General features: G+C 48.6%; 1 protein-coding gene across 1 annotated transcript in view; it reads right to left on the bottom strand.

The window, feature by feature from the left end:
• Positions 1-15384, bottom strand: part of form3 (FH2 domain-containing protein formin 3) — a 37999-nt gene that overhangs the window by 21937 nt on the left and 678 nt on the right. The window contains exons 2-3 of the mRNA XM_011154219.3: positions 418-520; positions 185-300 (exon numbers count right to left, since the gene is read on the bottom strand). Coding sequence (XP_011152521.2) covers positions 185-300; positions 418-484 — 183 coding nt within the window. The 5' untranslated portion in view covers positions 485-520. The remainder of the gene's footprint in view (positions 1-184; positions 301-417; positions 521-15384) is intronic.

Raw genomic sequence — 15384 nt, forward strand, 5'->3', positions numbered from 1 at the left:
TTAAACATTAAATATACAAGAGTAAAGCCTTCTATCGGAAATAAACGCCGTGACTTTTTGAAAAATCAAATATAACCGGCACGCGTTCTCGTCCTTGTCTTAGGTTAAACAAGCCGATTGAACGGAACGAGGATACGAGCATCCTCGTATCCTCGTTCCTTTCGACATGAGACGCAGGACTCACCTGGTAGGTGTGAAGAGTATCGATGGCTCTCTGCCTGCCGTCCTGGCTGTAGACGCACAGCGCCGACAGCAACTCCACGACTTGCTTCTTCACGGACGGGCATGCCGTGTCCAGTGCTGCAATCGAGAGCGCATTACGTTGCATTAACACGAACTAACACGCGAGAGACACAGGGAGGATCGCGCGCGGGCGGAGGAGGACCGACGGAGGAGGAGAAACGCGAAGCGGCTTACCCGAGGCGAGCTTGACGCAATAATCAGGATTATCCACGATGTAGTCGAGACCGACGTGAGAGTCCATGTTGGCTGCTGCATCCGCGGACGCTGCACTTCCGATCTGTAACAGAAGAAGCGCGAAATTCTAAGCGCGCACTTGGGAACTCGCATAAACACGTCGTACTGTGGAAGTAGAGAGTGACGTCTTTGCAAAATGATCTCTTCTAATCGGGCTAATACGAAGGCTTACTCGTTGAGACCAATTTTCTTAACTCAACTTTGTTGTTCATTCAGACGGATCAGAAAGTGATTCGTCGCGTGACGCCGCGATTTTCGTTACTTTCCTCACCAAGTGTTGTGAAGATTGTTTCTTTCTTACGAATTATATTGCCGCCTCTTGCCGCTTACCGTCACCGACGAGGAAGTAACGCAGTTGCCGGGGTTGTTAGCGGAAACGGGGTAACGCAACGGCGACGACCTCACAAGTATAACGCGTCACTTGCCAACCCTGCTTCTAATTGACTCGGGAAATGATCGGCCGACGGGGGTGGGACGCGCCTCGTAAGAACGCGGACGCACTTTCTCTCTGTTTCTCTCTCTCTCTCTCTCTCTCTCTCTCTCTCTCTCTCTCTCTCTCTCTTCGTCCTTCGTTTCGACGTCTTCGGGCGAGGCGAATTCATCGCGTAAATGGCGAAGCACCGATACGCGTCATTAGCGACGGATAATCGCGGGACGGGTGTCGATATTTCACCGGTGTCGAGTTATCGCGCTGAAAAAGCCGACAAAATATCGGCCGCTCCGACATCTAACGGTCTGCGCGACTGTGTGATTCATAAAGTGCTCGATCGCTCGTTCGCAATAAACGCTAATTACAACCGGTGTCGAGTACCTGTAAAAGGAAACGCCGCGTTATCGCATAATTCTTCTTAATCTCCCATTAAAGCGAGACGCACCGCCGCGGTGGAAATAGACACCGCGCGCGGCAAACGCAACGCCCGCTTGATGTTTCGCAACGGACACACTGAACTTTTCTCACAATAATTAGTACTCCAATGACGCCCGTGAAACTCTCCCCCCGCGTGCGCTCTCTCTCTCTCCCCCCGATCAAGTTAACTTAATAAACGATCGCTTTTAAGTGAGGCTTGAAAATCCAGTCTTGCGTCAGCGCGAAACGGAAAAGGGGGAAAAGGGGGAGGGAGAGGGATAGAATCCCGGTAGAGTGATTAACTTTAGAGTTAGGACTTAATAGGACGGTCGGATCTGATATGCCGAAAAAGCCGCCTACGAGAGGCAAGCCCGTGTGTGTAATATACTCTGTGATTATATAAATTATTTTCGTGTTCAATTACGCGTGTACGAGCCGTTTCGCCATTGACGTCTCTCTCTCTCTCTCTCTCTCTCTCTCTCTCTCTCTCTCTCTCTCTCTCTCTCTCTCTCTCTTTCCTTCTCTCTCTCCTGTCGTTGTGACGGACGGTTAAATCGTCAATTTGGGATAAATATTCCGTGATGAGAGCTCGACGTCTATACGACGGATCTTCCGCGGGACGATTATTATTCGCCGTGACTCTACGATTCGGAGTCTCGAATAACCGATCGAGACGATCGAGTGAAACGGAATTTCGGCTGCGACAAAGAGCACTTCCGTGACGAAGAAACCGTCCCGCTCGCAGCCACGAGTTTCGTTTCATCGAGGGACCCCTCGATCTCGGGTGTTAGGTGATTCTGAGACTTGACACGTGTATCTCCGAGTTTCGAGGTTAATTATACGGAGAAATCAACGCGGTTTCTTCGACGAGCTTTCGCAGATCAGGGAATTCGAATTGCGAACGTCCGAAATGAGCGTCATTAAAGGAGGATTCTCAGTCAAAATGCGCGTCATTAAAGGAGGATTCTCAGTCAAAATCCGATGTCTCTCTCTTGCGTTCGATCCGCAGAGACGCCGCGATTTTTATTACAATCCATCTCCGCTCTTTGCGGCTTTCGAACATCCAGTCAATAAAGCAATCATTGCTATTAGTCAAACCCACTCGTGCCGAAAACTCATACCGAGCCCGTCATAGAAATGCAAATACAGGGCGCGCAGGGTCGAGATAAAAAAGAAAACGCTAACGGCGCGCGGCTGGAGGACGACGCGAGCAGCCTCTCGGACTCGGACGACGACGACGAGCCGACGAGCAGCGTGTGACTCAATCGAGCAAAAACAAATTTCCTAGGCGGCCTACGGTCTACGGACGGAGAAAGGGAGACTGTGATCGCTTTGTGTTAAAGCGTGAAAACGCTTCATTTACGGCGCGAAGATTAATGATTCTCGGAGCCGAGTCGCGCGCGTGCGCGCGTGCCTTCGCTCCGGCTCCGATAAAACCTCAAATTCGCAATAACAAGTGGAGTGGATCGAGGCTGGAGTGAGGTCTAGGTTGGAGCGCGCGTGTCCGTAAAGCAACGTGGATAGTGCGTGCGCGGCAAAGTCGCCGCACGCCTTCCCTCCTTCGTCGCGAAGAAGGAAGAACCGGCGTCAGTCGCGAGGAGGACCCTCCCGCGGTCTGCGATCATGAGCTTCATGTTTTTAAGATTCCGGCTATGATTTATTGCGAGCGACAGGCGGACCGAAATTCAAAAGCGGTCGGTATTTGAAGACTTGAAAAGAGGAATAGAGAGGGGGTAGAGAGGGAAAGAGAAAGAGAGGTGCACGCGTAAAAATATTAGCAAAAGTCACGATGTAGCCGTGGCAGCTAAGATGCTCCTTTGAAATAGGAACAGCTAATGTTGCTAATGAAGCCCAATTTATTCGCTGTTTGAACTTGGCCGCTACAACGAGAGAGCTACTCGCTGTCGGAAATAAATGACGTTTAGTGGAGGAGACTTTTCTTTCGATGAATTTCACCACGTACCCAGTATCCAATGGGGAATTGTTCTCTGATAATTGCGAAGAATCGCAAACTTACCTATCACACCTAAAAAAAGTATTCTATTTGCAAATTGATTTTTCCCATAGTCTCATATTCTAAGCTAAGCCTTTTACAGGAAAAGGATTCCTCTTTCGATAAGGCGATTAAAGTGAACCATTCATCTAAAATTTATCAGATATAATTCTGACTGTTTTCCTCTTATTTCAAGAGGATTTCCTCTTATGGCAATTAATTTTCCTCTTATATGAAGAGGAATATGTTGATTTGAATGTCGGCTTCTTTTGTTCAATTATGCTCTACTTCCAGACATAAACGAAAATATAACCATATGCTCATGGATCAGAATATTTGGAACGGTTTTTAAAAAAGATATGTGTGTTGCTGTAACATATAACGAAGATAATTTACCCGTATTTGGTCAAATATATAATTTATAATCTATTGCAAGAAGTTGAATAATATATTCTTTCTTTGACTATGTTTCGTACAATTAGTTATGATGAGCATCTTTGTAGCTATGAAGTCCATAACAAAACTGATTGGAAATTTATTTGTTATGATAATCTTATTTCATTCGTGCCTACTTATTGTAGAATTGGAGTCAGAAGTACATCGATATATATATTACTTTTCGTTATACATTATAATAATTTTTTCGAATTATCTAGTATAACCAGTAAGAAGATAAAATTTAGTAAGAATAAATAATAATTCTCTTGAAAAAAGATTAAATAATCTGTATATAAGAGAAAATTTATATTAAAATCGATAAGATTTGCATTATAAATATAACATATAATTGCTCTGACTTTAAGAATAATATATTTATAATATTCTCCTCTTCATTTTAGAGAGATCCTCTTGAGGCCATATATAAGAGTAAAATCCTCTAAAATTTAGATAATTCCACTTGATCTGAAATTTTCTTTTTTTGATTACGGAGAATTGTTCTCTGATAATTGCAAAAAATTGCAAACTTTCCTATCGGATGCCGAACGCGCTCTGAGATTCGTCGAGGTGTTGCGAACTTCCTGCCATTGACTGTACATGTATAATACATAATAAGATATTTGTGGAGATATAGCTATCACTTTCTCAGCTAGACGTGCTACTTTACCTTTTGATTTCAGCCAAAAAGTTAGCTAATACATTTTTCATGAATGTGAATGGAGTGGAATTGAATGAATTTTATTTGTAACAGCTAACTTTTACCAGCGACAGCGAAATAGGTAGCCTTTCGTTTAAGGTCGGATCAGCTACTGAGATTTAGCCGGTGGAGCCAAGTTATATTTTTTCTTTCGCATGCGTATCCTACGCATCGATCAGGATTAGGATCAGGATTAAACAGAATCCTGCTGAGCTACACGGACCCGATTTTCACGGCCGCTCCTTGTCCTAGCACGAATTATGCTAAACCATCCCAAAGTAGACCTACGCGACTGCTCGAGAACGAGTGTCAAAGAAACTTATCTGGTAATCTTATCTGACCTTCGTCCGCGTAGTCGCGAACAGTTAGAAGGTTCCTTGACATTCAGCCTGCCAGTTTGCGCGTCTACTCCTAACGAAGGCACTCGAGAACTTCGAACTCGATATCGCGGCTTGGTATCGTTCGGAAGCATCTTCCGCTTCCGCTTCTTCGGGTACTCGAACCTGTCTCGTCCGAGTTCAATTTGATTCGTAAGTGCGATTGCAATGTTGCAAGGCGAAAGTTTATCTCTCTCTTTTTTTCTACTTCTCTCTCTCTCTCCCCCTCATATCAAAATGATATTTTCTCAACCTCTTTCGAAACAATCCTCGACTGACGTTTCGCTCTAGCCGACTCCATGAGCTAATTTTTTTATACATTAATCTACGTAGTAATACTAAATTCAATATAAATATATTGCTGTGAATCGCTGCATGTGTTTCGCTTTGAAAATGCCGATTTGTAATTCAAAAACCGAGATCTTAAGGCAAACGAGAAGCAAGGGAGCGATTCGTCGTCAAGCTGAATTTTACGGATCGGCTATAGTCAGGAACGTCCGAGGTGACTCGGTAACCACGACGTGGGTGTTGACGAAGTACGTTACAATGACACGTCCCGTACAGGAAGGAATCTCTCCTCGTGGTGGGTTGCGGTCTCATCGGAAGTTGCTGAACACGCGCCGCGGGCTCGCCGTTATCGGTCGAATTGCTCCTGGTCCCATCGGCAACAGCCGGCCGGCCGGCCGATCGGTCGGCGCGTATGAGAGGAAGAGCGGTATAGGCGCTGGTAGGGAGGGAAATATAAGGGGAAAGACCATAGGATTGCGTCACCGCGCGCATGCACATACCTCGCTAGTCACGCTTAAAAATAGACCGCCGGTCGGATATTAAGGACCATGCGGCCGGCGGCAGGGCGCGGAGAAGACGCACGCGCGATGTGGCCAGCTGAAAGTCGCAGCGACGATGACGAGGAAGCTGCAATTCCGAATATAACGCAAAGCAGATAGAGAGAGAGAGAGAGAGAGAGGTTGTCGCGTATCTATGCGTGACCGCATTAACGCACGTTTGCGTGTTTTCACACGATCGAATTCGCCCTATGTCGTTTCGCTCGCGGATCCAAAACCGTGTCCCGACGACGAGAGGCGCGGCGGGCTGTTCGCTCGGGATTCGGAGAGCACGCCGGCTAGTCTTAGGGAATTTTTCTTTGTCATATCGGTCGTCTCATAAGGCAATTGCTCTTGCGCTGAATTTTGAGATCTGCGGAGGTGACGTTGGAAAATTAATCGCGAGCTGACAATTTTGGAGGAGGGGGATGAGCGTGCTTTGGAGTAAGTGTAAGTAATCTTTGCTTTACTTTCCCATATAAGTTTAATTTTGTTTAATTTAATTTCATTTTGCTTAATTTAAGTTTGTTTTGCTTTTCACTTGAATTTGGAGTAATCATTTACGGGATGACTGATATCATTACCACTGCGGTTATCAAGGATCGGCAGTATGACACTGTCATGTATCATCAATTCGCGTATGGGACACACAATTAATTGCATAAAAAAAGCATACGGCCGATAAAAAAGCTGACGAGACGATCCGACTGGCAGACGCATCGCAAATTCCAATCGTCGGCCGTTGCTTTGACTGCCCAAAATTCCGGTGAAACTTCGAAATCATCGGAGAGAAGACCACAGCGGCGTTAAAAGAGCGGCGTTAAAAGAGCGGCATTAAAAGAGCGGCGTTAAAAGAGCAGCGTTGAAAGAGACAACGATTCGCTCGCGATATCCTCGAAGACACCTGTCTACGTGCATCGCGTCCCAGCAGGAGCGGAACTCCTCGCGGGCGAGAGCGAGTAGTCGCGCGCCAAGAAGAGCAGTGTGTCCTTTTGTTTACACGGCTCGTTGCGCGACTCGACTGCTCGTGAAGAACGAAAAGGATCGACTCGGGTCACGACACGTCCTTGCGAATGCGGTCGCTCGCGCGGCACCATCGCCATTAATGCACTCGAATGCACGCACTCGAGCGGACAGGCGGGCGGCTGGACACTTGCAATGATTCACGCGAGTGCACCTCGCCGCGCTAAGCACGCCCCGTACGAGGAGAGCTTCCTGCGAGAATATCGTTCTCGGCTCATGCTGACGCTGACGACGACGACGACGACGACGACGACGACGACGACGACGACGCTGAGGCGACCTCGAGGAACAAGCGCGAGCGCGCGTTTACGGCCGCTGCCCATCTTAGGAAGGCCGCGACCGGCTTAAGGTGCAAAAAACCAGCTGTGCGCGGTCTAGTTTCTTTTTTCAGATGGCAAGGAGCCTTCCGGAGGATCGCACGGCCTCGCTAATTGAATCGTTCGCACTTCTCCACGCAGCGTGTAACGAAAGTCGGCTCCCACGGAGGAATCCGCGCTTCCGCGAGCTCCCGGTTCCGCGGCTGCTCCGCGACGTCGACGGCTGGCCACGGGAAAGGACGAACGTCGCCGTGACGCGGCGTTTTTCTTTGTTTCCCGACTCGCTCGGCGGGAATCTCTGGCCCGGCGATTATTTTCGAGCGGGTAATTTTAATAACAATAGGTTGTACAGGCGCGACAAAACGTTTGGATCCGCGCGGCGCGTTCTTCAGCGAGCGCCCAGCGCCCAGCCCCTCGGAACGGAGAGCGGCAGGCATAATAGAACGATAATTAAAATTAGCCGAGGAGCAATCGAGGCGAGGAAGGGGGGATTTTGCGTGGGACAGCGTCTGAAAGGCGGAAAAGAAGCGCCTTCGTAGCCGCAGCTCGGCCGACGGGACTGGCTTATTAAGCAGCAGCGGGTGAATTATTGTAGGACAACAATGCGAGATGGCGAAGAAAGAACTATTCTGAACTGCTCGCGCGGTATTATACGTGACTCTCCGAGGAAATCTTCGTTTTTCTACACGCTCTGACGCACGCGGAGGCGGAGGCGGCCGCTGGGGTAACGGCGGCGAGATTCTCGAGAGAAACTGCCGGCCGATCCTCGCGGGGAACGCAAGCGACGGAAATAACGCGGAAAATAACGCGGGTACAAGTGCGTAAATACGAGAGCCATCGTGAGAATTTCAGAGCGATAACGAGACGAGAACGCAGCCGAGAACACGTCGAGACGCACCGAGGACGAGAGACCGACAGATCCTCGGGAGACGTCTCTGCAGAGTTTTGCGAAAGGCGAGATCGAGAGATCATTCGCAAGACGAATCGCTGATTCCGGTGAATCAATTTGGTCGCGAATCTCAATATCCTTCGATTATCGTGCAAATTTGAGAGACTGACGCGTGAGATTACTCCTCGGGTTGATCGATAATTATACCCAAAAAAAAAAGTAATTTCAGAACAAGCGGAATTACTTAAATTCTAGAGGATTTTATTCTTATATATGGCCTCAAGAGAATTTCCTCTAAGATTCTTCTAAGAGGAAAATATTGTAAACACATTATTCTTAAAGTTAGAGGAATTATATGTTACATGTTATATATATAATGCAAATCATATTGATTCTAATATAAATTTCCTCTTATACATAGATTATTTAATCTTTTTTTAAGAGGATTATTATTTATTCTTACTGTATTTTATTCTTACTGATTATACTGGTTAATTTGAAAAAATTATTATAATATATAGCGAAAAGTAATATATATATAGATAATAATATATATATATGCTTCTGTTCTACAATAGCTCCAGTTCTATAATAAGTAAGCATGAATGAAATAAGATCATCATAACAAATAAATTTTTAATCAGTTCTGTTATAAACTTCATAGCTATGTTTATCATAACTACTTGCACGAAACATAGTTAAAAGAAAGAATGTATTATTGAACTTCTTGCAATAGATTATAAACTGTGTTTGACCAAATATGGATAAATTATCTTCGTTATAAATATGTTACAGCAACACACACACACACACACACACACACACATACCTTTTTTAAAAAGGGTTCTAAATATTCTGATCCATGAGTATATGGTTGTTTTTTCGTTCATGTCTGGAGGTAGAGCGTGACTGAACAAAAGAAGCCGACATTCAAATCAATATATTCCTCTTCATATAAGAGGAAAATTAATTGATATAATAAGAAATCCTCTTGAAATAAGAGGAAAACAGTTAGAATAATGTCTAATCAATTTTAGACGAACGGTTCACTTTAATCGCTTTATCGAAAGGGGAGTTCCTTTTCTGTAAAAGGCTTCGCTTAGAATATGAGAGTATGGAAAACATCACTTTACAAATAGAATACTTTGTTTAGGTGTCACACGTCGATCGCTGCGGCGGTCGGGCAAGGGCGGCACTGTGAGACACTGCCGTGTCTCATTGATTCAAGTATGAGGCGCGATCGGCTGGCGAATATGACGATTAATTAAACGTACGACATCTCAATCCCGCGGACACGCGGCGGAGGTCCTCCGGGTCTTTCTCGAATTCTACCTGAATATTGATACAACGTCTGCGCGGAGAACTAGAGCAGATTCATGGCGCATCGCGCCAATTACGGCGATCGCGACGAAACGAACGCGACAACTTCTTCTTCGTCTCTTCGTCTTCTTCTTCGCCTTCGTTTTCGTCTTCTCGTCGCGTCGCGAAACGCGCGCGCGCGCGCGCGTGCGCTCGTTTGCGCGAGGACACTTTTCCCGAAGGTGGGAAAAACGCAGGCAGGCGCCGCTGCGCACCGACGATGATGCACACACGAAACTGCATTCGGCAGGTTAGCGGCAGCAATGATCGCTAATTGTGGCCAGCGTAGGAAGGTGCGTGCGTGTGCACGCGTACGCGTGTGCGAGCAAAATGGCACTCACGGCGGTCGCGGGATACCATATCGGGCACCTTGTTGACCTCGCCTCTCTTCTCTCCGTCTCGCCCGATCGGCCCGATCGGCTCTGTCCTCCTGTGCGCTCACATATACACACATGTCGCGACAGAGCACCGCATCACGCTCACTCTTGTCTCTCCCTCTCCTCCCTTCCCACGTCTTTCACTCGTGAGCGCGCGCGCGACAAAAGAGGTTTCGGTTGTCGCCAATGTCGTATTCCGCGGCCTCAGCGGTGTATCGCGACGGTGAGAGATGAAGAGACAACTCGACACGATCCCGATTCCGACGATGTCCCACGAGTTTCCTGTGTCGGGGAAACCGCGGGAGAGCCGTGCGCGCGCGCGAGCGCGTCTCCTCCTCGGGGAGAGATTAGTAGGGAGGCTTTCGCAACGGCGTCCGCTAATGCGGAGGAGCGCGTATGTCCGATCGTCGATGTTCTACTCTAGGACGGAGATGTAGGACGCGTGTGTGGATTGCTGCATGAAAAACCGTCGGGAGGCGGGGAGGAGGGAGGGGGGGAGGGACAGAATTTCCGCGCTGGGAAAATCAGGACCTACGAGACAAATTTCATGGAATTTCTTTACGCACGAGCGGGCATGGAAAAAGGATCTACGGAAAGAGCTGAGACAGTTGAGGCAGTCGTGGCAGTTGGGACTCCTTTTTTAATAATCGCTGCTTGAAACTCGTTTCACACGTTAGTCCCACGAGACAGTCAAACTTCCACATAGAGTCGAGTTGGAATTTGCAGATGCGAACTCAGCTTCTCAGTTGAGTCGTACGTGACACTGTGTGTTTGAGAACGCGAGTCTCAACTGAGAAAGGCATATCCAACTCTAAACTTGAATCCGACTATCTAATGCGACTGTCTAACGTGAGTTTCAAGTAACGATTATTGATGAGTGTATAATATATGTTCTTGGAAATGGCGACAGCTTCGACCAGCGCCTGATTCCCGATTCCGAATTTCACCGTTCTCGCATCTCGTCCGATCATCTCGGCTGGAATCGAATGCGGCTGCGGAACGGCGGAGTGCGCTAAACGCGCCACACATCCGCCTTATTATCATAGATATTTGCTCAGCACTTGGACGAAGAAACGTGGAGAAGGAGGATCACGGGCCGTAAATCACGGATCACTCAGAATTCGATTATCGAGAACCCTCGGCAAAGGTCTCTCGCAAGGGATCGCTCGGACGAGCACAGCGAGTGTGTGGCTACGAGATAAAGAGCGTCCAAGAAGTGGACATAAATCAAGGTGTAGAAGAAGCGGCGGTCCACAGCTCGAAATATTCCGCGACGTTCGTCGATTTCGGCCGAGCAGTCGAGGAGGCTCCTGAAGAGGACACGCCGCGCCGAAAAAAAGTTCAGAGTTGCGAATCGATAATTCCAAGAGCAAATATCACGTCCAGGAATAACGTCGAGCGGACTAGAGAGATGAAGAAGCAATTTCGCGCGGTCGTATTAAGATGGAGGATGAGGCGTGTACGAGGAATGTACGGTGATAAGTCAGGCGCGCAGATTCTTGGACCTACTGTACTCGGGTTCGAAGGAGCCTGATAAATCCCTTATCAGGCTGAGCGTGGAGAACGGAGGACGGCGGATGGAGAATGGAGTTCAACGAATCGTCAAATTTCAACCTCGGCTCGAGCGATTGCTCGAGCTCCGATGTCCAATCCGCAATTTTCGGATCTCCAATACCCGAGCATCGATCACACGTATCTCTTCCTCTGGCGTGAGGAGCGGAAAGTTCCGTTGATAAATTCAATATTGGTCGATGATACTTTAGAGTTTTCACGAGCTCACGTTAGGCGAGAAGACACACGATACCTTTGGTCTGTTACGGCTTGGCTTGACGCGAGACCGAACAGGAACTATGCGGACATATGTACGTATGTACGTACGTACTCACGCACGGTGTGCTTGAAAGCGTCGAAAAGGAAGGCTGCCTTGCGAGCCGGCCGATCTCTCGCAGTTGTGCGAACGTCGACGAATGCAGAGGCGAGCGATCGTAAATCGCCCTGTAGGTTCGCGGCGCGCACGTGTGTACAGAGGCCGGCCCGATATTTTCGTTGTTATCCATTAGCGGAAAAGGCATGTGCGAAGTAGGTAATGGACGGCCATGTACGGACGCAGCCACGGCCGGCGAGCGCGGCCCGGACTTTTCAGCTCTGTTCCTTTTTGTCTCGCTGCCGCCGCTGCGTTACAATGTTCCCGACGCGTGAACCGTCTCGCTTTTTTTCTCGACAGCATTTTCTCGACGTGCGTGCGTGCGTGCGTGCGTGCGTGCGTGAGTGCTTTTCGGCTTAGAGGGATTTTCCCGTCGGATCGGCGAGCGAACGCGAGCGCGATTGAGCGGAGGGACGAGCGAGGGAACGAGAGAAAAAGAGAGCGCGCGGAGTCGTTAAATGGCGACGATTAAAAAAGAATCGGCCGAAGGTAGACATCGCGTCTCCATATAGGGCGCTAACCGAAGCCGCTGGAAGGTCTTTTAGATCCTAACCTGGACCACTCCGAGCTCTCTCACGAGGTGTGACCTTAACCCCGCGATGAATTTGGGAGAGTCGAAGGCTCAATCGCCGCGTTGCCGTCGGCGGCGTGGCGAAGGCGAGAGTGCCTTCTCGCGCGATATCACGGTGCGACCTGTCGCGCTCTCTTCGAGTTGTCGCATGGCCATAACACGCTGGCCATGCGAGTATTAATCTAGAAACATACAAAGTCGCAAAATCATCGTTGCGTCGTCGTCTTTCCGTGATCAATCGCGCTCTAGCGCCAAGAGGTCTGTTCACTCCCTGTCCTACTTACAACGAAAGTAAAAGACGTCAGTGCGATAATACTACTTGTGGAACAAACTGAAGTCCTCTAACGAAACTTCCTCATCTGGAGGAAATCCCTCTGGAGAAAGTTCTTCGATCAAATCTCCCCTCGACAAAAATTCGAGTTTTCAGAGTTTCGCGAATAAAGTATCCTTCCTGGAGCGCAGAAATTCCGAACTTGAGAAGTTTCATAGAGTTTACTGGAATTTCTTCGGAGGTGAACACTTCACCGATGCGATACCCGATACTCAATCCCCGAGATGACAATCGCAGGAGGAGATTTACGCGACGCGGACGATTGAGGCAGATCTGTCGCGTAAGCAGCTGATGCACTGGCTGTTGCGCTATGCAACAGGTCGTCCCACGTGCTCGGGCTCGACGTTGAAGGGGAGAGATGCCACGGGAAGAGACGCGCGCGAGAGGCTTTGATAGAGACGGTGCTTCGTCTTTTCGCGATTCACAAGTCGCGAAGTCGGCGCTCCGACGAAATTTGCAATTCGGCCGAATTATGCCCGCACGACATTCTCGTTCATTGAAAGTACCATCACGTTCCTTTCCTTGGCGCGCGTGAAAGCTAGCAGGCTTCGTGGTTGTACACCCGACGATCGTCCTTGCCCGAAGCGAAATGAAATGCGCGATCTCGACTGGGAATACTAGATCGTTACATTTTTCATTGTGCGCGTGATGTAAAGTAAGAGAGGGGGAGGGGAGAGAGAGAGAGAGAGAGAGAGCCAGCCTGTCGCTGGGATCTGTATAAAGATCGACGCGTCCCTCCGTTAGTTAAGTCCTTCGGACGCGTGGAGCTGGACCTGCATATTAATCTCGGTGACCGAAAGCATTTTAATGTGCAGGATCGGATTAATTATGACGTTAGGAAATTTTCTGATTACGATCGCCGAGCATAACTAGCGGTGCAAAACTTCGCTCAAATCTAATCCTTTCTACCATCTCTCCTTAATTCCCACCTTAAATTTAAAGATAAAAACTTTAGAAATTTTGATCTTTACAATTAAAACGGAGATCTTGGGATTAAAATTCTTAAGATTCAGTTAAAAAATTAAAATTCGCAATTAATTATAACCTTAAGTTTAGTCCTTCATTTTATCCTGAATTAAATCTGCAATTAGACGTCGCATAAGCCTCGACACTAATTTACTTACATCTTTATTTACTTCTCATTTACTTATCGAAGGTTTCTCCTTCGAGCTTTGCACACAAGCGTAAGAGATTGAAAATCGCACGAATAACTCTAGTTACAATATTGAGGTATACGCGACGCCTGCTTTACACGAAACGTCATGCGAAACCCGAGGCGTTACTCCCATTCTGCATCAGCGCGGTTTGATCAACGCGATAAACTTGTCGCAACGAGGCCATGCCTTCTACCTAACGATACAATAGATCAAAGAATGGTCTGCCCTTTGCTTTCATTCGTATCTATGACACATCTTTGGCAACAAAAACCATTCGGTCACGCGTCTATTGAGACATGCGATCGCACTTTTCGCACGATTACCTCTCGTTTCGTCAATCACACACGTTTCTGCCGACCGATCGATCGACCGACGGTTCGACCTGGAGAGGGGGGGAGCGGGTTATCGATCGCGACCGCGTGTGAATCACGCTCGCCGCTGAGTAAGATATCCTCCCGAGGGAAAAATCGCCGCGGGTGAAAAAATTCGCGCGATCCCATAATGATATGGCATTAGACGTTGGGCCGAGCAATTGACGAGCGCTGACATGCAAATGGCTGTAATCGGCACGCAATGATACGTGCGGGAAAGATCATCGTTCGTTATTACAGGAATCGGATTTATTACAGGAATCGGGCCGATCGTTTTTGCCGTATCGGTCGCTTCGCCGTCGCCTCGGAAGCGTAACGTCATCACCGTTGATGCGTGCAAGCTTTCTCGCGCGCGTTCTTCTGGCTCTTCCGTGTGTTACACACAATACAATATGTGGCACGCACGTGCACAGAGAGCGGGACGAAAGAACCAGAGGCAACGTGGGCTCGCGGCGTAATTAAACTGATATTTTCGCCGGTATTTTTCCTCCGCGCTTCTGCGCGCAACCGAGAGCACGATTATCGCGCTGCGCGCTCGCCGCTTCTAAATGCCACGTTTGTTTATCGAGTGCTTCGCAGACAGGGCCGGTATTAATGCTCTCGCGGGACTCCAAGTTCAACTGTGCGTCTCGTCTCGAGCACCGCTCGACCGGAGACAGCCGGACTGTCGAAGATAGTGTACGCGGTGCGATTACTTGATTGCGAGCGAAAGATTCTACACTTGTAAATAAATTAAGTAATTGACGTGCATCGTCCGCGACACAGCGGCCCAAATCAAGTGTCAATGAGACGGCAAGTGATAGAAAAGAGAGCGGAAGAGATAAGTAAATGAGACGACAAATGTGATGAACAACGCGTGAGATTGCCTCACCGAACTAAATTTGGAGCATCGCGGGGCACCTCCGCCGGATAAGACGACGGTCATCTTATTACGTATCATCGAGTCGTCCGCGGGCTCGAAACACTCGAATCGGCCGCGATCGGTTTGAGGCCGGCCCTGGCCGCTGATTAAAGCAAGTACACTGCGGCACTAATCGCTTATCGCTCGGAGCAAAGGGAAACCGCACCTGTGCGAGCGCGACAGGTACTTAACGATCGTTCCTGCGAGCGGGTGTCCTCGCGCAGAGCGGACAAACACGCGAGGGTCGGCCGAAGCGCGAGCGCGGGCGAGAGAGATCATCGCTCGTGCAGGTTGAAAAGCATCGAAGTCTCCGCGCGCCGCGAGACGGGGGAGCCGCGCGGGAGAATCGCTCAGGTGGTCTGGCTTTTCGCGGTACCGCGAACCGTTCTCCACGATCTATCAGTGTGTCCGCGATGTGTTTCTCTCTAATTTGTTTAACATTCCGGGAGTGTACCCCGAGTGAGATGAGAAGACGAGACGCGGCCGCGCGCGTTCAGCCTTGAGCGGAGAA

Source organism: Harpegnathos saltator, unplaced genomic scaffold (genome assembly GCF_003227715.2).
Source record: "Harpegnathos saltator strain DR-91 unplaced genomic scaffold, Hsal_v8.6 scaffold674, whole genome shotgun sequence".
NCBI classification, from domain to species: domain Eukaryota; kingdom Metazoa; phylum Arthropoda; class Insecta; order Hymenoptera; family Formicidae; genus Harpegnathos; species Harpegnathos saltator.